The sequence below is a fragment of the Danio aesculapii genome, chromosome 2 (genome assembly GCF_903798145.1).
Source record: "Danio aesculapii chromosome 2, fDanAes4.1, whole genome shotgun sequence".
Classification (NCBI taxonomy): Eukaryota; Metazoa; Chordata; class Actinopteri; order Cypriniformes; family Danionidae; genus Danio; species Danio aesculapii.
The window spans coordinates 15,539,597-15,564,391 of record NC_079436.1 but is presented as its reverse complement, the minus strand read 5'-3'; the positions used below and the strand labels follow the sequence as shown (position 1 = coordinate 15,564,391).

Sequence of the window (24,795 nt, the reverse complement as noted above, 5' to 3'; positions counted from 1 at the left end):
CATGTAAAAATGTTCTTGTTTGAAAATGTGCTGTGATGGACAACTATTGCCAATAAAACAATCTGAATATCATTAAAAGCACTCTAATGTTTAAATAATTATTCACTCTATTTTTATATATTAACAAGTTTGCTCTCCACCAACTCCCTGCAAGAGGCCACCCTGGGTGATTTCCCATATTGCCCATGCCTAAATCCACCAATCTTTGGTTTGGGTCAGGAAAATTTTCTGACATAGTTGCAAAGCTATATATAACATGAAAATAATGTGTTAAGAGATATTAACCAGACAGTCTGGGGTGCGTTTCGCAAACAACAACATAACTAGTGGCTGAACTATCAACGATGCATCATTTGAGAAATGAATGATGTAGTGACCAATGTTTCCCCAAAATTGTAGTTTCTCTGTCGCAAATCCATCGTTTGAACCATGCTAGTTATAACGTAAAACTCCATAATGATGCTCTAAATGGGGCGGAGTAACAGCTTATTTAGAGAAAATGACCATCATTTTTTGCATATAATTATATTGTTTTAAAAAAAACTAGTTTTAGTGAAAACATGCACTCATTTTCTATATTAACTGAAATATATGCAAATGGCACATATAGGGCCAATGTTTCCTCTACAAATATTAATGAGAATATGCAATATTCTATACTAAAGCATGAAACTATTTAGCTAACACTCTAATCTCATTTATAAATAGTATAAACTGTTTGTAATTTACAGTAGGCAATTTATTAAGAAAAAAAAATAAATAAATAAAAATAAATAAATAATAATAATAATAATAATAATAATAATAATTAGAACACTGTTTATTTATTATTATTATTATTATTATTATTATTATTTTGAAAAGTCTACTTTTACAACTGTGACACATTCAAACCACTGCAGAAATGTTCTAGCCACTAGGCACATGTCATATACAGTAGGCTACAGACACATTTCATAATGAATAACCTACTATAAATTAAAACCATTAACCTATGCTACATATTTTTGTCTTCACAAGCTTTGGAGACGTAATGTAGCCTAAATTCCACTTTTAAATAATAGTCACCTATAGCTTTCGTCATGAGCCACATCTGTGTTCAGAATGTCATAAATATTTTAAAGTGCACTACAGAGGTAGCGCAATTGTCAATATGAAGATCGCAAAAGCTGAACTGCAAAAATACTTTGAAAGCAAATTATACCTAGGAGAGATGACCTAAATGAATAGGGCATAGGGGAGATAACTGGGAATAGCACACAACTAGGAACTGTGCTTAACTAGAGCTCTAGGGGTGCACTTAAGCGTACAAGTTTGCAAAGCAGTTTGTGAATGTTCGTTAGAACGACGGATTTAGGCAACACAAAATCAACAAACTATGTTTGTAACAACGGAACTTGTGACCTTGTGGCTAACGATAATTTTTGGAAACGCACCCCTGCTTGACTGCTCTAATGACTTCTAGTTGCCATGTAGTTGCAAAGTTAAACATGTAGAATGTTTAGACTTAATTGTCGAAATAAAGTGTCACCACCACCTATTTTAATTTTTAATTTGTAATAATATATATGTTTTACTGTTTTTATTGTATTTCTGCATAAATCAATGAAGATGCACATTTTATAAAAAAAAGTATAAAGATAAAAAAACTGATAATTTTCTCAACATTATTAGTTTTTTTAATCCTTATAATTTTTTCCTTCTTGTAAATGCACTCAGTGATGTTATTGCTTATTATTTTGCTTACTTGCTTACATAAACACTCATTAATGTAACTTCTAATTGTTTTTTGGTATTCAGAAACTGTAAACATTTTTAGAGTGTGTGTGGCAGCTCACGTGGGTTGAACTTTACAGAAAATGAGACTGTATTGGAGGCAGAAAAAGAGGCAGAAACAACACTACGTAATGTGACCTTACTCATTGAGAGCTGACGATGGTCTTTTTGACACACCACCTCACGGAACATTTCTCTGAAGCGCGAAGACATGAGGTTATACAGGATCGGATTGACCACCGAGCTCAAGTAGAAGAAGACACCAGACAGAAGATGCACATACTCAAAGACGTGGTGGTTCTCTGCAGTCCAGTCATCAATATAGCTCCACATGACACGATCAATGTGAAAGGGAGCCCAGCAGATTCCAAACACAATCACCAATGCACCTGTGAAAGAGTCAGCACAAAAAAGTGTAATATAAATTACAAGAATATACTATGTGAAAAAGTTTGTTTTATATATATTTGAAAGAAGTATTCTAGGCTTACCAAGACTATATTTATTTAATAAAATATACAGTATAAACAGAAGACTTCTTATATTATATTATATTATATTATATTATATTATATTACACTGCATCTGAAAACTATTTACAGAGATTTACTTTAACCACATTGTGTTATTCTTACAGCCTTATTTCAAAAGGAATTAAATTAATAATTTTCTCCATAATGAACACAGTGTGAAAGACGTTTTCATGAAATTTTCACAAATATATTAAAATATATAAAATATATTACAATTATCATGCACATCTTGTTAGGAAAGCACAGTTGTATGTAGTAAATCTCATGGTTCATTTGGGTTAGAAAACTTAACTTTAAGACACTTTTGAGACCTAACCTGGGACAACTGTCCTCACATCATCGCAGATAATCCATTTTTTTAATCAGTTCATTGAAATTAACTGTTTCAAAACATCAAGGAAAAGTGTATATATATATATATATATATATATATATATATATATATATTTCTGTGTGGAGTTTGCATGTTCTCCCCATGTTCGCATGGGTTTCCTCCGGGTGCTTTGGTTTCCCCCACAAGTCCAAAGACATGCACTATAGGTGAATTGGGTAAGAAAAATTGTCCATAATGTATGAGTGTGAATGGATGATTCCCAGTGATGGGTTGCAGCCGGAAGGGCATCTGCTGTGTAAAAAACATCTGCTGGATAAGTTGGCGGTTAATTCCACTGTGGAGACCCAAGATTATTAAAGGAACTAAGCCGAAAATAAAATGAATGAATGAATGAATGAATGAATATATATATTAACAAATGACATTAATTATGTAGGCTAATGTACGTTTTTAGTGGAGAGCGTACAACACCGTTTCCTTATCCATGAAAGAGAGAAAGTGAAGGTAAAAGCCCAATGGAAGAGGCTCATCCTTTATCCTTGCACTGCAGATGCTCTGTTTAACTGTTTTCTTAACTGTTTTGAAGCGTTCAGTTTTTCCAATTATAAAGTCTGCCATGTAAATAGCAAATGCGCCATGGAGCGACGTAACTGACTCTTAAAGGGAATAGGAGATGAGACTGATTGGTTTATTCTCAAAACACACCTATAACTTATTAAGAGAATAAGCTCAACCCTGTTAGACCATGTGTCGCAGCGCAGTGTGTACTTTTCTGTCCTTAAAATAGCAAAAGTGGATTCGGACACGCCCTTAATGCTTTTGTGCCCTGTGCTTCAGACTTTGCATCTAGACCGTTATAATAGAGCCCTTAGAGAAACATGTTTATGCTTTTATCACCAGCAGGGTGGATTCTTTAATGGACTCCTCACCGGAGGAAAAGACAGTCAGACAGTTAAAGCTCATCCGTAAGGCTGCGCCCAGGATTTTGACCAGAACCAGAAAATTAGAATACATCACACCTGTCCCCAGGTTTTGACACTGGCTCCCAGTTACATTCAGAATAGATTTTAAAGTATTATTACTGGTCTATAAATCACTAAATGGCATAGGACCTCAGTACATTACAGATGTGCTGACTGAATACAAAGCTAACAGATGACTTAGCTCTTTAGTATCATATAAACTACAAATCCCAAGGGTTCAGTCAAAGCAGGGTGAATCTGCCTTAAGCTACTAAGCCCCCTGCTGCTGGAATCAGCTGATCAGATGATCAGATGTGCATCAATATTAGGCACGTTCAAATCAAGACTTAAAACCCATCTCTTTAGCTGTGCCTTTAATGAATGAGCACTGGGCTACATCCAACAGATCACACTACCAAGTCTGTCTTTTCTTTTTCATTCCTTTATAACTTGTTTTAACACACTTTAATCTGTTTTTAATCTCTTTTATCATTTGTTTTTATTTTCTTATACTTGTGTCTTTTATTCCTTTTTAGGTAAAGCAAAGAATTGCCATAGAGTATGAAATGTGCTATATAAATGAACTTGCCTTGTTCCCTTATACTTACACATGTTCTTTATATTTATACTATACTTACTGAAAAGTACACTGTTACTTCACTGTACTTGCGCAGTACTTTGCAGGTTTTAATCTAAAGCATTACACATAAAATGTGTAATAAATTGTAGTTTCCAAAGTTCACAAATATTATATTAAATTATATTATATTATATTATATTATATTATATTATATTATATTATATTATATTATATTATATTATATTATATTATATTATATTTTGAACAGAAAATACTAATCTGAATTTATATGTCCAATAAAAGTCACCAAACCACAGTTAGTCGCTAAAACGCTTTAGCATAAATGGTTTGCAGATGTGTTTTCCATTGCAGAATATTATCATATTTTTAGGAGTGACTTAAGTGTCCAGGAACACTTGTAAAATGTTTATTTCTATAAAGCAAACTGCTACCCTTGGAATGTATCTGTGGTGGTGTTTATGAATTTTAGAATGCTTGACTAGATCTGAAGTATTTTGTTTATATCCTAGTACCAAAGTACTTGCTAGAATTTTTTGAGGATGGCCACACAGTGTAGTGCTGACCCATGGTTACAATAAGCCAGATGGAGACTCATGCTATTCCTAAATCAGATCCTCTTTGTATTTACAATAACATGACATGAGGCTGATAAAGCACAGATGAGTATTTTCTGTTTATCATTACAGATTATTCTTAACAAAGTTTCACGAGGTTTCTTCAGCTATAAAACCTTGCACACAGCACCAGAATGTGCCATTGTTAAGTGCTGGATTTGACCATTTAGTTCTTTTTCTAGCATGGAGTTTTAAAAAAAGAATACTTTAGGCTTTCTGCTTTGAATACTTTAGGTTTTTAGGAAAACTATGTTCTTTTTTAGTATTTCTTTGTAAGGCTTTGTGATTTCACAAGATAAAGTTGTTATTGTTTATTTTGTATCATTCATTCATTCTCTTTTTGGCTTAGTCCCTTTATTAATCTGTGGTCGCCACAGCGGAATGAACCGCCAACTTATCCAGCATTTGTTTTATGCAGCGGATGCCCTTTCAGCTGCAACCCATCACTGGGAAACACATACACACATACATACGTACGGACAATTTAGCCTACCCAATTCACCTGTACCAGATGTCTTTGTACTGTGGGAGAAACCAGAAATCCACGCAAATGCAGGGAGAACATGCAAACTCCACACAAAAACACCAACTGACCCAGCTGAGGCTTGAACCAGCAACCTTCTTGCTGTGAGGCAACAGCACTACCTACTGCGCCACTGCATCCCCATATATATATATTTCCCCATGAATATATCAGAAAAGGTTGACAGGATGGAATTTTTTTTCCCATCCAAATTTACTTTGACTTGTATTTCATTGCAGACAATATGAACACAAAATATTTCATGTTTTGTCTGGTCAACTTCATTTCATTTGTAAATATACATCCTTTCCTGTTATTTAGTCCTGCAGCACATTAAAAAAAAAGTTGGTACAGAAGCAATTTAGGGCTGGTAATCAGGCAAATTGGTAATATAATGATGTGATTTGAAACAGGTGATTGTAATTATGATTTGGTACAAAAGCAGTGTAGCGAAGGCTACCTGATTTCAGAGGCTAGCTCGATTATGTATAGCAGTGAACCAGGTGTGTCTGTTAGAACACGACAGAGGGAGGGATGAAATCAAACACATTTATTGTGGCAAGTAAGTATGAACATGAGAGAGAAGAGCCAACTGTGAATATTAGCAGATGTACACTGAAATGTCCAATTGTTTCCGGGGCACAGGTTCAAAGGACGATGAATTATAGAACACTATTACCAGTAGCCCACGGACCTGACGTTTAGGCCCAGCCTTGAGATTGGTTTGCGGTATGTGGGTAAAACAGTGTTCCAAAGAGCCTTCAGAGTGCTATGAGCGTATCACTTGGCCATAGACAAACATAAGAGCCTTTCCTCACAATGTAGATTGCCCTTGCGGAGCTGTTAATTTACTGATGTCCTGATTAAATGAGTGTGTAGCCGATGAGTTGTGCTTATAAAGGTTGTGGTTTCTCTGTAACAGACAAATAATAACACTCCAGCATCAGCAATCAGTCATATACATCCTTACATTAGCAATCTTACACATAACACCATTAACATATACATTTTAGGCTCTTCCCTCATGAAATAAACATGATTAGATGTAATCACAGACTAATATCCACATTTACTAACAAAACATTATGCATATGAACACTTCAGCTGAACAAACAGTGAATATAATCGCGATCGCGATGCTAACGCATACTAATTAGCATAATGACATCGGGTATCTCTGTGATAACTGAGAATAATAAGCATAACTTCTAAATAAATGTTATAACATGAACTGTACTCACTCTCATAACACGCACAGAAGCACAAATACATCCAGTCAGACACTCAGTATAGCAACAATGCACGTTTCCAGCGCTACTTCAGACAACGAGCCGCGCTCGGCAATGACTGATGCAACAACAGTTCTCTCTGTATTCAATAGCGCCTATTCCGGTTTCGGTATGTGCCGCGATTTGAGAATAAAAGTCTCCGAAACTCAACATTACTCAATGGCCTTTTACACAGCCGCCCCCAAATTGTGTGCAATTTGCTCATGTAAAAGGCTCACTTTTTAATCTGAAGTCACTGGAGGGTGTTTCTTATCCTCCTCCGATTCCGCGATTTCTGGGAGAACAATTAGTCGGACTGCCGGGCGGGTGTAGATTTTGTCTTTGACCTTAATGTCTACTGATCTCACGTGACCATCTGCGCTATGATGCACTTTTATCACTCTACCAATTGGCCAGAAAGCTCTGGGGAACTGGGGGTCCATCATCAAGACTACTGTACCCACTGTGAGGTCAGCTGGGGTGCCATGCCACTTCTGTCGGCACTGCAAGGATGGTAGGTAATACTTAATGAATCGGGACCAAAAATGATCTGCCAGAACTTGGCAGTACCGCCATCTCCGCTTGCTTAGGCCCTCATCTTTACTGTACACTACAGGAGGAAGGGCTCCATCGAGCCGCCCCATCAGAAGAACATTCGGGGTTATAGCATCCAAGTCAGCAACACTGGATGAAGTGTAGCCCAGTGGTTTTGTGTTTAAAATGGCTTCAACCTCAAGTAACACAGTGTACAGTACCTCTTCTGCGACTGATTGAACACCTATTACGGTATGTAAAGCAGACTTGACTGACTTGATCTCCCTCTCCCAAGCACCCCCAAAGTGAGGAGCAGCAGGGGGATTAAAGCGAAAGTCAATCTTCTGTTTAGCTAAGAGCTGTTGAAGGTCTGAGGACATGCTGTTGAAGGAGTCACGGAGCTCTTTCTCTCCTCCTTTAAAGTTCGTACCCTGATCCGAAAGAAGTTCAACTGGAGTCCCTCTGCGAGCAATGAACCGTCTAAGACTCATAAGGAAAGAGTCAGTATCCATACTGTGCAGAAGATCCAAATGAACTGCGCGTGTGGTTAGGCATTTATAGATGATTCCCCATCTCTTTTCTGAGCGCCGTCCGATTTTGATTTGGAAGGGTCCGAAGCAATCGACCCCAGTGGAGTAGAATGCTGGCTTGTGTAGACGCAGGCGGGCTAAAGGCAAGTCCGCTAACTTCGGCACTACTGGCTTGGATTTCCACCTGCGGCATTCTTGACACTGCTGTTGCACCTTTCGGATTGCCTCCCTTCCATGAATGATCCAAAGATTGCGGCGCATCTCTGCGAACACTCGCTCAGGGCCTGGATGACAAAGACGAGCATCATAGTCCTGTATAAGAAGCTTTGTGGCAGCATGTGCAGGATCCAAGACTATAGGATGTTTCAGGGCAGGATCCAACCATTCAGCCCGTCTAAGCCTCCCTCCAACGCGTATGATTCCCTCATTCAAATCAAACTCCGGGGACAGGGTCAATAAACGACTACTTTGAAGCACTTCCTTTCCAGTGCGAAGGCGACACAATTCCTCTGGGAAGCACTCTGACTGAATCCTCCGGAAAATCATCATCTCTGCCTTTCTGTAGTCTGCTGCATTTGGGGGCCCATCTGCCACCCCATGCAGCTCCTGGGCTGTGGCCTCAACCATTTCCTTCCAAGAGGCAAAAGACTGCCCCTGCAGGGTTTCTTGTCTATCAGCTCTCGCTATCATTCTACATGAAGTAAGCTTCCTGATCTCAGTGGTATCTAAATCAGGTTGTTTTCCCGGTGATGATGGCCATTCTTCAGACCCTTTGAGGAGGAAGGGTGGACCTCGACTCCACTGGTTATGTCCTGCTAACTCTGCTAAGGTCTTTCCGCGTGTAACATCGTCCGCGGGGTTCTGCAACGAATCAATATAACGCCAGGAACTCCCTCCTGTAAGCTCCTGGATTTCAGCGACACGAGTGCCCACAAAGACTTTGTAGCGACATGACTCCGACTTTAACCAAGTTAGCACTGTTGTAGAGTCACTCCACAGGATTGTCTGATCTATGTCCACTGTTAATTCTCGTTCAATAGTCTTTGCTAGTTGGGCAGCTGTCAGAGCACCGCAGAGCTCAAGTCGGGGAATTGAATGCTGCCGACGGGGTGCCACCCTGGACCTGGCCGCCAGGAATGCCAAGGACACCTGTCCCTGGTTGTCCTCAGTTCGAAGGTAGGAGACAGCTCCATAGGCCCGTTCGGAGGCGTCACTAAATACGTGAATCTGCCTGGAGGCAACCATCTGACTAAGAGGAGTATATGGTCGAGGAAATGAAATGTGAGGCAACAAGTGTAGCTCTGACTCCCACTCTTTCCATGCCTCCTGCAGTTCTTGGGGAATATGTGGGTCATCCCAGTCCCTCGGTTTGTCCCACATGCGCTGCACTATCAGCTTTGCACGCGTAGTATAGGGCAAAATAAATCCCAGGGGGTCGTATTGTCGTGCTAACACCTTGTAGATATTCCTCAGTGTCAATGCTCTATACTCCAGAGGTCGACTTCTGTATCTTAAAGTATCGGTCTCCCAGTGCCAGCTGAGTCCAAGGGCAGGTTCCAGTAGATCAGGCTCGTCATGGGAGAGCCATCGCTCCATGCTGTCAGACCTCGCTTCAGCAGGCAAGTGCTTGATGACGTCAGGTAAGTTACAGGCCCACTGCCGGATCTCAAACCCTCCAGATGCAAGGATTTCCCTCAGCTCATCCACTAGTTTCCTGGCCTCATCTGCAGTATCCACACTTTGAAGGCAGTTATCCACATAAAAGCATTGTTCAACTGAGTGCCTGACTCCATCTCCTTCCTTGCTGTGGTTCCTCGCATGCAGTTGGAGGGCAAAGGTGGCACAGCAGGGCGAGCATGCAGTCCCAAATGGTAAGACCTGCCATTCATAGATATCCGGTGGTTCAAGTCGCTTCATGTCTCGCCAAATGAACCTGAGGATGGGCCGATCCTTTGGCAAGAGCTGAACCTGATGGAACATGCTCTTGATGTCTCCACTGACTGCTACTGCATGTTGCCTAAATCTCAGTAAGACACCCAAAAGGGAGGCTCCCAGTGTTGGTCCAGGAAGGAGAGTGTCATTTAGATTTCGACCTTGGTGTTGATAAGAACAATTGAAGACTAAACGGTTCTTTCCGTTGTGGCTCACCAAGTGGTGTGGTATATACCACGACTCTTCAGTGCTGGAGGCTTCACCTGGGTCAATCCTCTTGACTGCTCCAGTTTCTACCAGCTTGCGGATAGCTGCTCTATATTCATCAGCTTGTTGGGGGTCCCGGCTCAGCCTTCTCTCTGTACTCCTGAGGTTTGGGAGGACAGCTTCTTTGTTAGTTTTTAGAGGGGGGATGTCTCGTTTCCGAAGTAGGGGTGTTGCATATCTGAGAATGCCTGCAACGTTGACTCGTCTCGTCTCAGCCTCTAGGAGCTCCACCGCTTCCTTATCCTGCCTTGATCGCATGGCTTGTTTATCACTCTGACATGGTAGAGTGTCCATCCTCCAGAGCTTCTCCACATTCCGCATCAGTTCTGTTGTCTCAGGTGAGACGCTTGTGAGTAGACATAGACTGGGGTCTGACACCCAATGGGCAAAGGGTGTGGGTCCTTGGAGTGTCCATCCAAGTCTTGTATGAATAGCTACCGGTCCTCCTGAAGGGCCCAGTCTTACTGGTTCAATTGGTGCAAGTAGGTGGGGGTAATCAGCTCCGATTAGAACAAGTGGCTTGACACGGCTGAATGGATGGAGAGGGATGTTTGCCAAGTGCTTATACTTTCTCTTCAGACTCATGATGGGGTAGGAGTGGTCGGCTAGATCAAGGCGGGGTGAAGTGAATGCTTTCACGATCCGGAAAGTTTTCCTGGGATTGGTGGGAGATGAGACACTGAATGAGACAGAGGATCCCTTAAGTGTTTGGACCTCCTGCCGTATGGTACGGAGAGCAATGTCTTCAGCCTTCTTGTGTAGGCCAAGCTTCTCAGCAGCCTCTGTGAGGAGCATTGTACGCTCTGACCCATCGTCCAGAATAGCGTACGTGTCGAGTGTCTTGTCTTTATTATGCAAGCAAACTCTGACCACTTTCAGCAAAACTCGAGAGGTCGTTGTGGGCCTGTCCAGATAAAGCACTTCTGTACTAGTGCTAACAAGACAGCTCTCTGCCTTCAGATGCTCATCCTTGGGAAGTGCATTGACATCATGCAGAACTCTCAGATGCTTGCCTTGACATACACTGCAGAGCCTCTTAAGGTCACACTGAGCAGCCTGATGTGATCTCCCACATCTCCAACATCTTTTCTTAGCTCTTATCCACTCTCTCACTTCCTCCGTAGTGAGATTCTGAATCTTGAGACACTTATTTAAAAAGTGCTCAGTACAGTCGCAATATGGGCAGTAGGGTTTCACCTTGACTTTTCCCTTTTCCACACATGAGCTCTGACTTTCGGGTCTGATTGTTTGGTTCGGCATATAGCTCTCTGCTCCATGTAGCACAGTGGCTGCTGGCTTGCTGTGGCGTTTTTCAACCCGGTAGCTAGGTGGCCTTTGGAAGCGAACCTCTGTGGGGTTGTCATAGCCCTGGCACCACGACTCATATCTCAGCCATTCTGCCAGATCAAGTAGTGTGTGTGTATGTCCATGGCGATTGAACATCTGACGCCGAAAGTTTGCTCTCATCTCCAAGGGAAGTTTAGTGAGAAGTCTGGCAACATGTGAGCCACATCTCAGCTCCACTTCACCATCGGGGCCCAGGGTCTGTAGCATGCCCACCAGTGACTGTATGTGCAAGGAAAACCGCTCAAAGCCGAATGTGTCTCCCCTTCGGACCTCAGGTGAATCCATTACTGCTGCAATCCTTTTCAAAGCTACATGATGCGGTTGACCAAACTTTTCATTTAGGGCCGCCATAGTGTCTGAATAAGGCGTGGGGGAGTTTATATACGAGTCAGCAATAAGACAAGCTTCCTCAAGTCTTAAATGGTCCACCAGAACCTGATATTTAAAGAGCTCCGTGGCATCAGCGGGCAACAAGTTTGTTAAAGCTAGTTTTAGCCTGGAGAACTCCATCGGGTCTTTATGAACAAAGAGAGGGATTTTAGGGGTTGGCCCTTTGTACTCGCCTCCACTTAAAGTGGTTAATACTGGCGTGAACTGTCTATATTGGTAAGGGTTTGGACTGTTTTGGTGGGGCCTGGGTTGGTAGTGAGATACAGGTACCTCCGCATGAGTAGTTCGACGTTGGGAATGAATGATGGATGGGTAAGATTCTGGCGGCCGTAACCAGGACTGTGAACCGTATTGTTCATGACGTTGGCTAGGCAAAGGGTGGCCTGAGTCATGAGGTGTGGAGTGCAAACGTGAATGTGCTGTAATACTAGATGTTGCGTTGTCCCGCATGAGCTGCAACTCTCCCATCATCCTATCTATAACAGTGACTACTCTTAACTCCTCCCCTACTATGCATGTTGGTGGATATTGTGAGGAGGGCCATGGTGGTGGTGGCAGTCTGTCATCACATTCCTCTTTTCCCGGTGAGATAAAGTCATCAGATAATGGAGGTGGCGGCACTGGCCAGGGTTCTGTGACTCGTTCCTGCTGTACTACTGTGTGCACCCTGTCTGATGATTTCTCTAGGTGTCCTACCCTTCTATGCTCAGGAAGTGATGTATAACTATGCTGTAAACTCTCATCAGCCCTTTGTCTTGGCATGTTCTCTCTATGTGACACACTCTGTTCAGTAACCTCATCAGTATAGGGCATTGGGGTGCTTGGCCATCTTAAGCTCATAGATCCAAGGCTCTCATCCTGATGAAAGGAGTAATCATCGTGCTCATTAGGTGCGCTACTCCACCTAACATGAGGCTGCGGGCTCCAATGTTCCTCTCTATATGTGTGGTGTGTTGGGCTGTTATGTATGGGCTCACGCACCTTTGTTCGCACTGCACCAACTTCATAGTCTCTCAAGTAAGATGGCTGTCTTATTTGCCTTTTGGGCCGAGTATGTGGGGCCCATCCTTCACCACTCTGTTCCATACTCCCAGCACAGCTGCAAATCCGGCTCGAAGGACCAAAATTGTAGCGAAGGCTACCTGATATCAGAGGCTAGCTCGATTATGTATAGCAGTGAACCAGGTGTGTCTGTTAGAACACGACAGAGGGAGGGATGAAATCAAACACATTTATTGTGGCAAGTAAGTATGAACATGAGAGAGAAGAGCCAACTGTGAATATTAGCAGATGTACACTGAAATGTCCAATTGTTTCCGGGGCACAGGTTCAAAGGACGATGAATTATAGAACACTATTACCAGTAGCCCACGGACCTGACGTTTAGGCCCAGCCTTGAGATTGGTTTGCGGTATGTGGGTAAAACAGTGTTCCAAAGAGCCTTCAGAGTGCTATGAGCGTATCACTTGGCCATAGACAAACATAAGAGCCTTTCCTCACAATGTAGATTGCCCTTGCGGAGCTGTTAATTTACTGATGTCCTGATTAAATGAGTGTGTAGCCGATGAGTTGTGCTTATAAAGGTTGTGGTTTCTCTGTAACAGACAAATAATAACACTCCAGCATCAGCAATCAGTCATATACATCCTTACATTAGCAATCTTACACATAACACCATTAACATATACATTTTAGGCTCTTCCCTCATGAAATAAACATGATTAGATGTAATCACAGACTAATATCCACATTTACTAACAAAACATTATGCATATGAACACTTCAGCTGAACAAACAGTGAATATAATCGCGATCGCGATGCTAACGCATACTAATTAGCATAATGACATCGGGTATCTCTGTGATAACTGAGAATAATAAGCATAACTTCTAAATAAATGTTATAACATGAACTGTACTCACTCTCATAACACGCACAGAAGCACAAATACATCCAGTTAGACACTCAGTATAGCAACAATGCACGTTTCCAGCGCTACTTCAGACAACGAGCCGCGCTCGGCAATGACTGATGCAACAACAGTTCTCTCTGTATTCAATAGCGCCTATTCCGGTTTCGGTATGTGCCGCGATTTGAGAATAAAAGTCTCCGAAACTCAACATTACTCAATGGCCTTTTACACAAGCAGCATCCAAGAAAGGTCTAGTCCTTCAAGAGGAAAGATGGGCTGATGATCACCAGTTTTTCAACAAATGTGTGAGAAAATTATTGAAATGTTTAAAACAATGTTCCTCAAAGAAAGACAGGAAGACTTTTGGACATTTCACCTTCAACAGTGCATAACACAATTAAATTATTCAAGGAATCTGGAAGAATTTCAGTGCATAAAGGACAGATTAAGTTGAACAACCGTGATCTCTGATCCCTCAGGCAGCCATGCATCGAGAATCGTCATGTGAAATGGATGCCATGTGCTCTGGACTAAAGAAGAAAAGGATCAACCAGACTGTTACCTGCAACAAGTCCAAAATCCAGGTCTTTCATGGTATAGGTATGTGTAGCTTGATCTCATAAGGAAACTTAACTATTTTACATTTTATCAATTTAGTCGCTAATTTGTACGAATTTGTTCAGTCCTACGAAAATATACCATTTCAAAAAGGTGTGGCACCAAACCACACCCCTAAGCCCAACTGTCATTGGGGGATAAGCAAATTGTGCTAAATTGTATGAATGAGATTGTACGTATTCATATGAATTAGCCAATAAATCAAAAAGTTACGAATTGCTGTGCGACAGCGTTGTGTTGTGTCAGTGCCCTTGGCAAAGTTAGCTTGCACTTCTGAGATGGCCCTATTAATACTGAAAAGTACATAGAGATTTTGGAGCACATTATGCTGCCTTCTTATGCTGGAACGTCTATGCATATTTCAACAAGACAATGCAAAACCATGTTCTGCACACATTCCTGACTGCAAAGGAAGAGACAATGCTACAATACTACTATTACTGGGACCTACTCACACTACGATTTGTCCAAAACAAACCAGCTTTTTAGAGAGTACAATAAATTCAATCAACAAATTAAATGAATAAATTTCTAATCTAGATTTTTTTTCCACATTGAGTATAAATACAATTTGGAATTCTAAAAAAGAAAATTGATCTCAGAACTCAAAACTAGCTTTTTCAAAAGTTTACTTATGAGTGTAAAATTATTTAAGTCTCAAAATAAGGCAAATCAAGCTTTGAAAAATTAAAAAGGGGTAAAAGACATCCCACCAAAAGACCACCAACTTTTTACTGACCTAAAACATGATTGTTATGGAATATGTTGAAAGGATGTGCTCAAAAAGAGGGTATTTATATTTTGCTGCATTTGACCAAAATAAACAGATTATAATCAAAACAATCATTCTGTTCTCCTAACACATCATTTGAACACGCTTTGTTCATTCAGCAATACCTGTGTGTGTTATACTGAATCCTCCCTTGTGGTGAAGTGCATTCCATAATTAGGGTCTTGAATTTGATCCCACATGTCACAAAAGATAAATTTGAACTAAGGGTGTTGAACAATAATACAGATGCACTACAACTATAGTGTAAACATAGGACGTCAGCTAAAAAAAGGTCACCTCTATCTAAGCTGGCCTGAGACATAGTAATTGAAATATTTTGAGGTGGTTAACTACTCCTTTATTACCAGATGAAAATGGTTTTGTTTCAGTTAATTAATTAATTCATTTTCTTTTCGGCCTTAATCCGGGGTCGCCACAGCGAAGTGAACCGCCAACTTATCCACCCAATTTAGCCCACCCAATTCACCTATACTACATGTTTTTGGACTTGTGGGGGAAACCAGAGCACCCCGAGGAAACCCATGCAAACAAGGGGAGAAACTCCACACAGAAATGCCAACTGACCCAGCCGAGGCTCGAACCAGTGACCTTCTTGCTGTGAGGCAACGGCACTATCTACTGCACCACCGTGCAGCCCCTGTTTTAGTTCATATAATATAAAATATTTTCTAAATTCTAAAAGCAGTTATGCTGGAATAGGACTTACAAAGCATTTTTGTGACTTGTCGATGACGTGCCCTCTGATTGACCCCATCCTGACTGAGCACGATCTTTGAATCAAAGCATTCCCTTTCCCGGTGCAGCTGTAGGCCAATCAGCACATATAGCACACTGATTGTCAGCATCGGCAGTATGAAGAACAGCAGTGCTGTCACTTGCACTAGCAGGTTGTAGATCCACCTATCGTGTACCACTGTACACACACCTGATTCTGGGAAAGTAAGTCCAAAACGGGGTTTTAACATCTCCACACCATGGAGACTGGTATTGGGCAAGGCACACAATAGAGAGACAGCCCATAACACAAGGATAACACGCTTGGCATGAGCACTCGTCGCCACATGTTTGGTGTGCAGAGGATGAATGATCGCTCTATAACGTTCTGCACTCAAGGCTGTAACATTGAGAACAGAGGCAAAGCAGACTGTCTCAAAGAGGCAGGTTTTGAAGTAGCAGCCAGAAATGCCAAACAGAAAAGGATAGTTGCTCCAGAGCTCATAAAGCTCCAGCGGGAGGCCAAGCAACAGTACAAGGAGGTCAGAAATGGCCAGGCTGAACAGGTAGTAGTTTGTCGTTGTGCGCATGATGCGGTGACGGGTGATGACAATACAAGTTAGGATGTTGCCCACCACACCTACTACAAAGATGAGCAGGTAGGTGACACATATAGGCAGAAAGAAGGGTGAGCGACATGGTCCCAGGTATTTCTCCAGGTAGGCACTCCGGGATAGACAGAGGTCTGACAGGTTTGCTGTTCTGTTTTGACATTCTTCTTCTTTGGTGGAGCACCATGACGTGTTCACAATTGTGAAGAGCGAGCTGGGAGAGGAGCAGTTGTACTGGATCATTGATTATCAGATGAAAATTACCTATGGAGGTTACAAAAAAAGACATACAGGTCAAATGCTTAAACTGTTATATTTCACAATTTCCACAAAATATCATGTGGCAATTAAAAATGTAATAAAGACTGGTGAAAATTCAGCTTTGCCATTACTGAAATAACTTGCATTTCAAAATTTATTTAAATTATTTAAAAAATCCTAATATTATTCACTTAGGGCTGTGCAATTAATCGAAAATTCGGTTTTGCTTTCGATTTTGTCTTCTAACAATTATGATAATTATGAATTATGATGGAGTGTGGATAAAAATCATTAATCAAGATAAAACGATTATTCCATAATTTACCACCCCCTTTCCAGTACACATTGCTCCGCAAAGCTCAGTTTTACGTGAAAAAGACTAAAAGCATGTACTGTAATGTAACTTTCACAGTAGTACGCGATACGCATCATTCACTGATGTACATTCGAATCATTCATGTTTTTAAAAGCACAGAAGAGATCGCATGCTGTTGTGTGTGTGCGCGCTCAGCCTCAGAGACGAGCAGAGCACACACATCTAAAGTCATCTTAATGTGAGTGCTTTAATGTTCAAATACATGCAAATTTGTGTCAAAACTCAGTGTTTAGTGATTATTTATATTAACTCTCATTTGTGTAATAAACAAACGAGTTGAAAATCAAATGACATGTAAAAGAGAAACCATTAATCTGAACCGCACTGCTCTTAAAGTGACAGCGTGAAATATTTCTGCTGCCGACTGTGTTTATCATTAATCAAATAACAAAAGGGGAAAATCACTCACTGCTCTTGAACGAAGGACTTTTGTAGCTATAATTAGCGTTTTTTTTTTTTTTTTTTTTACAGTGAAGATGCTTAAAGCACAGTTTGTTTCATATTTTTATTCGGTTGTATTTATTTCCCTTTTCTTATTTACAGGGAGGAAAAAAGTCCTCCTGAATTATTGGCGATCATTTTTGTTCAATGGAAAAATGTAAAAACATAATAGTTTCAATTACTCATTTCTAATAACTGATTTCTCTGATTTTTCGGATTGCTCTGTTAAACATAATTTGGGAAATATTTGTATCTAAAAAAAGAAATTCACAGGAGGGCGAATAATTTTGACTTCAACTGATAATCGTTTTGAATAATCGTGATTACAATTATGACCAAAATAATCGTGATTATGAGTTTTCCCATAATCGAGGAGCCCTATATTCACTCTTATTTTAGATTTTCATTTATATTTATATATATTGATTGTTGATCATGCTAACTAATATAGTCAACACAGGTTGACACATGGAACCTTACAAAAATAAACTAAACTGATAAAATTTTACATCCAAAAAAAAAAATTAAATATTGAATTTAAAAGCAAGCTACTGAAACTTTCTATATGTACACTTTCACACAACTTTTGCAAATATATTTTTATATTATTTGTCATTTGTAATAAAACATATAATATACATGTTATATTTCAATTTGATAGTTTCTAGTTTTGAATAAGATAAAATGTACTGGCATTATACTCCCATTATTTTATATGTATTTAATTTCTGTTATATTCATTAAACACTGTGCAGTACAAAATTTAAAATACACTACATTGTGCCCTATTTTGTAAAAACAAATAGTTCATAGGCCCCCTCTTTATGGCCTTCATGCAGTGTAAATTTATTCTATTCCTGTCCACTTTTAAAAGTCATGAGGTAGTTTAATGAGAACGTAAACACTGCATGTTGGTAGAGTCTTAGTTTTGTTCACAGTCCTGCAAGGCACCAGGGTGCATGTGTTTTTTGAGGGAACACAATGTACGCCACAACAGTGCTACCATTTCAGTCACTGTGTGTACATTATGAACAGTAACAACTATGTCTCTTGTGTACTTACATGTAAAACTTGCATAAACTGAGCAAATCAAACTGAATAAACATATTAATTCATGATTTGAGTTATTTAATATGTGATGCTAGAGTACAGGGCTTGTTCCGCAGTGCCGGGCAGTGGGTAGCTATAAGAAGCTCAGCAACTATAGGTAACTACAATGGTACAAACCAACATAGCATCTTACAAGATTACACATCTGGTTTTACACTTGTTTGTAATGTATTACTGTTATTTTGTAAAAAAATATTTTTCTACTAACAACACTTGAAATTTAATCCATAAAGTGCACTGTAAATAAAAATACATCAGATTTACTGGCAAAAAGGCAGCTGTTGTTGCCAGTATGTTTTCATTAAAATAGAGTACAAACCATAAAATAATTTTTTACATTTTTACAGTAAACTACAATATTTAATTTAAATGTTAAGAAAACCAATGTTTTAAAGTACAAACATCTACAAATAATTCTGGGAATTCTGGGAAAGTCAAATGTTTACCATATATATTAACTAAAAAGTACTGTTAACCAGGCTACGTGTTTTTATTGTAACATTTAAAAAAAAAATAAACCAATAAAATCACAGCAATTTTTTTGACAGTGTAGTCTAACAGTTGGCAGTTAACTTGAAGTAAGAATGTTGTTTGTGGGCTACTTCTTAGCAAAATGGACTCATCTGTATCATTTTTGTTGTTGTTGTTGTTGTTGTTTTTGTTGTTGTTGAGAACATGCTACTGTATTTAAATTAAGTTGCTTACATTTTGTTATTGAAATGCTACATTCGTTCCAATTATGTACTTTGATTCTTGACAGTCTGGGGTGCATTTCCAAAACAATGACATAGCCTGTGGGTGAACTACCATAGTTTGATGCATCTTTGGGAAATAAATAATTAAGTTCAAAGTTTTTTCCAAAATCATACTCTTCCAAAAAACTATTGGTTTGAACCACGTAAGATAAGGCATTAGAAGACATGTGATCAGCTTTCACTGCTATGCAGATGATACTCGATTATATATTTCAACAAAACCTGATGAGACGTCTGAACAGTCTAAGTTAACTGAGTGTATTAAAGATGTTAAAGACTGGATGACCAACAAATTAATTTATTTTTTAATTTAGACAAAACAGAATTATTACTTATTGGTCCTAATTCATTTACACAGTAGATCTCACAACTCATCCTGCAATCGAAAGGATACAAACTTAGTATTAGCTCTACTGTAAAAGATCCGGGTGTTATATTAGACAGAAACTTAACTTTTGAAAATCATATCCCCTATGTCACAAAAACCACCTTCCTTCATCTGAGAAATATCGCTAAGTTATAAAGTATGCTATCCATTTCAGATGCAGAAAAGCTAGTTCATGCTTTTATGACTTCTAGGTTAGATTAAAGTAATGCTCTGTTTGTTGGTTGCCCAGCATCCTCTATTAATGAACTTCATTTATTGCAAAATTTATCTGAAAGAATTCTTACCAGGTCTAGAAAATATGATCATATCACCCCAATTTTATCCTCTTTATACTGCCTGCCTGTCAAGTTCCGTATTGATTATAAAATATTGTTTATCTAACCAACCTTCTGTCTGGCTGCAATCCAACCCACTCTTTAAGATCTCAAAACTCAGGGCTTCTGGTATTACTCAGAATAGCAAACTCTACTAAAGGAGGTCGAGCCTTCTCATTTATAGCTCCTAAACTCTGGAATAGCCTTCCTGATAATGTCCGAGGCTTAGACACATTCTCAGTTCAAAAATAGATTAAAGACCTAAAGATATTTTAGTAAAGTATTTTGTAGTTTGATGCGTGAGTTTGCTCCATGCAGATAAGCGGGCTTGACAAAACACCCGTTGGACACACTCCTCCTGTCACAATTTTTCATATCTTGTTTAATACACTATGAACAGCAGCTACTCTATTTATTTTCATTATTCTCTATTTTTACCTGGGGCTACTCATCTCGAGGCCTCTAGAGATTATGCAGCACCATTGATGTGATCCAAGACCTGTGAAGAAATGATGCCAAGGTATCCATAATGCTGGGCCAGGCGACATCCTGAGCTGATGCTGTGGTGGTCATGGAGGAGCGGAGAGCATGATACTGTAACCTACTCACACCTGCAGTTCTCCACGATGGACGTCTAGCATTCCCCAGAGGAGAAATGGTCGCGCCCAACTGAGCCTGGTTTCTCTCAAAGTTTTTTCCTCCACTTTCGTCAATTGGTGAAGTTTGTTCCTCGCCACTGTCTTGCTTGGTTTGGGATTTGGGAGCTGTGCATGTGTTTTGTTTCTACAATGTTTGGACTTCTCAGCGGTGAAATTAAACCACACTGAACTGAACTAAACTGAACTTCAACTCTGAAAACTGGACTGACACAGTTTCAATTAATAGAACTTCTATGTTAAGCTGCTTTGACACAATCTACATTTTAAAAGCACTATATAAATAAATAGGAATTGAATTGAATTGAAGATAAGCTTCTGTAATGATGTTCCTCAAGGGGATATAGTAACAACTTCTCAGAAAAGCCATAGAGACATAGATGCCATTTTGTTTTGTACAGGTAAAATAATGAACACACGCACGCATGCACGCACACACACACACACACACACGCACACACATTTGATTAATTTTATTTGGAATGACAAATACTAATTAAAGCAACACAACATCCAAATAATCATAAAAAGCCCGTGATGTTTCACAGTACAAGCAGTAGATAAAACCATTGAGTTTTTTTTTGTGTGTGACAATATTAAAAAACTCAGTCAAGTCTGCGCATAGTAGTGAGTAAATAGTAAATAGTAGTGAGTAAATAGTAAACAGAACAGTACTTTGCAATTTGTTTAGAGTTTTTTTTACTGAGTCTGGCAATTTGTAGACCCCTCACACACAATTTATGAACGTGCCCTTGGCAACCATAGATTAAAACCACAAAATTTGTGTTGTAACCACATGCTTTTAAAGCATTTACTAATAGTTGATATTTCAGCATTTTTTCTGAATAGCACAAATCCATGTATGCGTCAAAACAGCAGCCTACTTCCATAATTAGAATGTTTTCAATACTTCATCCACAAAAACAATATCAGGGGTGTTTGGAAAATCTCTAATGACTTGTTAGTGTTTAGTGCACTGTGCACACTGACTCTGTCCCCCTCTTAGCTATAAAATTCACAATGCGGTCATGACGTGCGATGTAAAGGCCTTTGAACGCAGGACAGCCGTTCATTATGTGTGCTGTTGATTCCGTCGTTCTGTCGCTATGCAGTAAACAGAAGGGCTCATGGTGTTTCGGGTACCACACAGACAGATTATACTTTGTAGGAAGTGTGTGTAAACGAGCTCTGATGACGAACTTAAGAATAGTGTGATCAATAGCGGAGTTATGTAGTGCAGTGTGTGAGACTGTGATCCGCACTCTACAGACAGGCCAGTTTACCCTGTAGCCGCAGATGTGTCCAGTAACTGCGCTGCTGTGTGTAAAAGTGCTGGAGAATCTCATACCTGCACGCCATGCTCTTCAGCTCTTTCTTTACTCCACCATTAACTAAAATTGCTTCAGCATATGTGTTATCAGTGTCCATGATCGCCTCATCGCTGGCTTTCACCTGCTGTCCGTTTGTGTTCCTCCAGCTCAGCTGTATGTTATTGCTGCTGCACAAGTCATTCAGGTCCGGCCAGTCTGAGTGCACTCCAAATCCCACAGAAGCTGTATCTAGCTTCCCATTGAGTTTCTTTCTGAATCCTAAGAAACTTGGTTGTCCTCCAGCTGCATATGGCACTTTGCATTTACCCAGATCCAGAAGCAGTGAGCCCCGGGCTAGCCTTTGTACCATCGGGTCATGGTTGTTCAACATGTGCAATAGATGGTTTATTCTAGTAGCTGTATATATCCACTCGATATTGGGAAACCCGAGTCCGTCCTCTGTTTTGTTAGTGAAGAGAATACTCCTTGTTGTGTGTGTGGTAAGACATAACCATTTTTTGCGCCAGTTGCACAGCCCTGTCATTCATGTCCTTTAAAGCTTACTTTGAGATGTGCACGTTAGCAAAAAGATGTTCTATTGATGTTGTATTGATGTTGTACACACACATATATTTATATATATTTATATTATATATCCTACACAAACATTATAATTATCCACAGTGTTATATTATATTATAACTTGCCACGGTGCATTATTTAATATCATGCTTATTGTATATTCAATGTGAGATAATAAATAACTACATTTAAGCAGTTTATTAAAATGCACATTTTAAAAATAAAAAAAGTGTTGTTACTAAGTGCTTTAGCTTCTGTAAACAATTTCAATGGTTTTAATAACTAATTTTTTTTGTCTTGATTTGTCATGATAACAGTCTAATATTTTATTTTCTTGCTTTTTACAAGATAATAGTATTCAGCTTAAAGTGTAATTTATAGGCTTAACTATGTTAATAAGGGTAACTTGGCAAGTTATGTTAATTAGGAAAATCATTGGACAACAGGGAGGAATAAACATAGAAAATAGCCAAGGAAATATGCTTTTAACTACAGATCTAGAGGTAGTTTCAACCAAACAAGTTTGTGACACAGTTTGTTTCTAATGTTCATTGGCATGATCATACCTGCCAACATTCCTGTTGTTCCCAGGAGTCTCCCGTATTTCAGACCCATCTCCCGCCACCCTCCCGTTTTGTTATTTTGCCCACAGTCCTCAGCATTTTGATATGGTCTGTGAACCCCTCAAGTCGCCAACATTGGTATAGGATTCCATCGCAGCGGCCGCCCGAAACACGCTTAATAGTACAGTTACTAACACCACAGTACACAGTACCCAGTTCTCAACAGTGTTATTCAGACCCCTCTCCCTTGAACCTAACCCCTCAGTCTCCCGGATTTTCAGGGACAAATGTTGGCATGTATGGACATGATGGATTTACACCAACACCAGAATTTGTGTTGGCTATATTGTTTTGTGAAATACACCCCTGTTAAGGAAATTTTAAAACGTGTGTAATAAAACATTAAGCATTGACATCATAATTATATGCCACAGTTTTAACAAATATTTTACCAAAACAATCTTCATTAATGGCTATAAATTTATTTGCAGTATACTATCTGTCTGTGTACTGTAGATAAGTGTAGTGTAGACAACTACTTGTAGTGTAGCTACAAAGTACTTTTTTTTCAAAAAGTTAGTTTGACAGATTTAACTATAGTTGTTAATGAGTAACTTTTTTATGATGAGTAGCTTATTTCAAAAGTAGCTTCCCCAACACTGCATGTTCTTGTTCACTGTTTGACGCCTACCTTAGAGTCTCTAAAAATATATATATTTTTTTGTTTGTTTGTTTTTTTTCTGGCTATCATTAATTGGACAGACAGTATGAAATACTGTCTGAAGCTTTTTAGGACCAGTGCGAGAGAATTGTATTTATTTATTTATTTATTTATTTATTTATTTATTTATTTATTTATTTATTTATTTATTTAAATAGGTTTAGATTTTTGTATGTTGCATGATTTTTCTTTTTCAATTTCAGTTTGCAAAGACATATTACTTTATATACTGTCACGTAATGCACACTGTCAAAATAGTTTTCCATATATCATATTTTAAATATTATACCAGAATTTCTATATAATATACATTTAATCAGTACATTTTACATGGATAGTTTAGTTTCTAGTTTTAGATAAAACTGCACTTTCAAAAGGACTACTGCAAAAGAAGGACTAGGTTTAATTTAATTTAAACCTAAGAGACAACACAATGCAGTGAAAAATACTAAAATAAATAAAATAAAATCCTGTAAAAACAAAGCCATTTTTTATTTGATAGAAGTACATTGTATAATGTATATTTTTAAGGGACATTAAAAAATGACTGTGTAACATTCTATTTTATATTGTATGAAGCTATATTTTCATTTTTTTAACTTAATAATTATAATAATAATTCATAAACAAAAAAGTATTTACTTTGTAAAAATTGTTCAGTTTGTTTTCTCTTTACTTTGTTCTCAGGTGTTTAAATTAGACAACCCACTGCCTAAATTGTTAAAGTTAATTATTTGAAAGTTGAAGAATCTATTATAGCTTTTTAAATAAACTAATAATAGACAAATTAGATGAAATAATAAAAATAATAAAACTGTATCTTAACCAGTATCTGCAATTGATATTGCAATGTAACCTACCTTATTAAAATGTTGTTGTTTCTCAGACGTATTCCTAAAAGACTGATTCTCATGACTGTCTTGCCTTTCAGTTCCTCCTCACATATCCCTCCTGTTTCATCATGCTGTAATCTGACATTGCGCTGAAACGCAATGAAAAGAAACATTACATACACATGCAGACTCCCTTTGCTTGCTCTCTCACACACACTGTTTCCT

General features: G+C 38.9%; 1 protein-coding gene and 2 long non-coding RNA genes across 3 annotated transcripts; all 3 read right to left on the bottom strand.

Moving 5' to 3' along the window:
* Positions 1–1,677: 1,677 nt before the first annotated feature.
* On the bottom strand, positions 1,678–24,795 carry nmur1b (neuromedin U receptor 1b). The gene is made up of 3 exons (XM_056473437.1): positions 24,598–24,795; positions 15,642–16,524; positions 1,678–2,165 (listed from the first exon to the last, which is right to left on the bottom strand). Exons 2-3 carry the CDS (start codon positions 16,501–16,503, stop codon positions 1,816–1,818), a joined length of 1,212 nt encoding a protein of 403 aa, XP_056329412.1. The 5' UTR covers positions 16,504–16,524; positions 24,598–24,795; the 3' UTR covers positions 1,678–1,815.
* Positions 5,879–6,708, bottom strand: LOC130241578 (uncharacterized). Its single transcript, XR_008838888.1, has 2 exons — positions 6,585–6,708; positions 5,879–6,256 (listed from the first exon to the last, which is right to left on the bottom strand). It is a non-coding gene; the product is annotated as an uncharacterized LOC130241578 (long non-coding RNA).
* On the bottom strand, positions 12,829–13,570 carry LOC130241584 (uncharacterized). Its single transcript, XR_008838889.1, has 2 exons — positions 13,535–13,570; positions 12,829–13,206 (listed from the first exon to the last, which is right to left on the bottom strand). It is a non-coding gene; the product is annotated as an uncharacterized LOC130241584 (long non-coding RNA).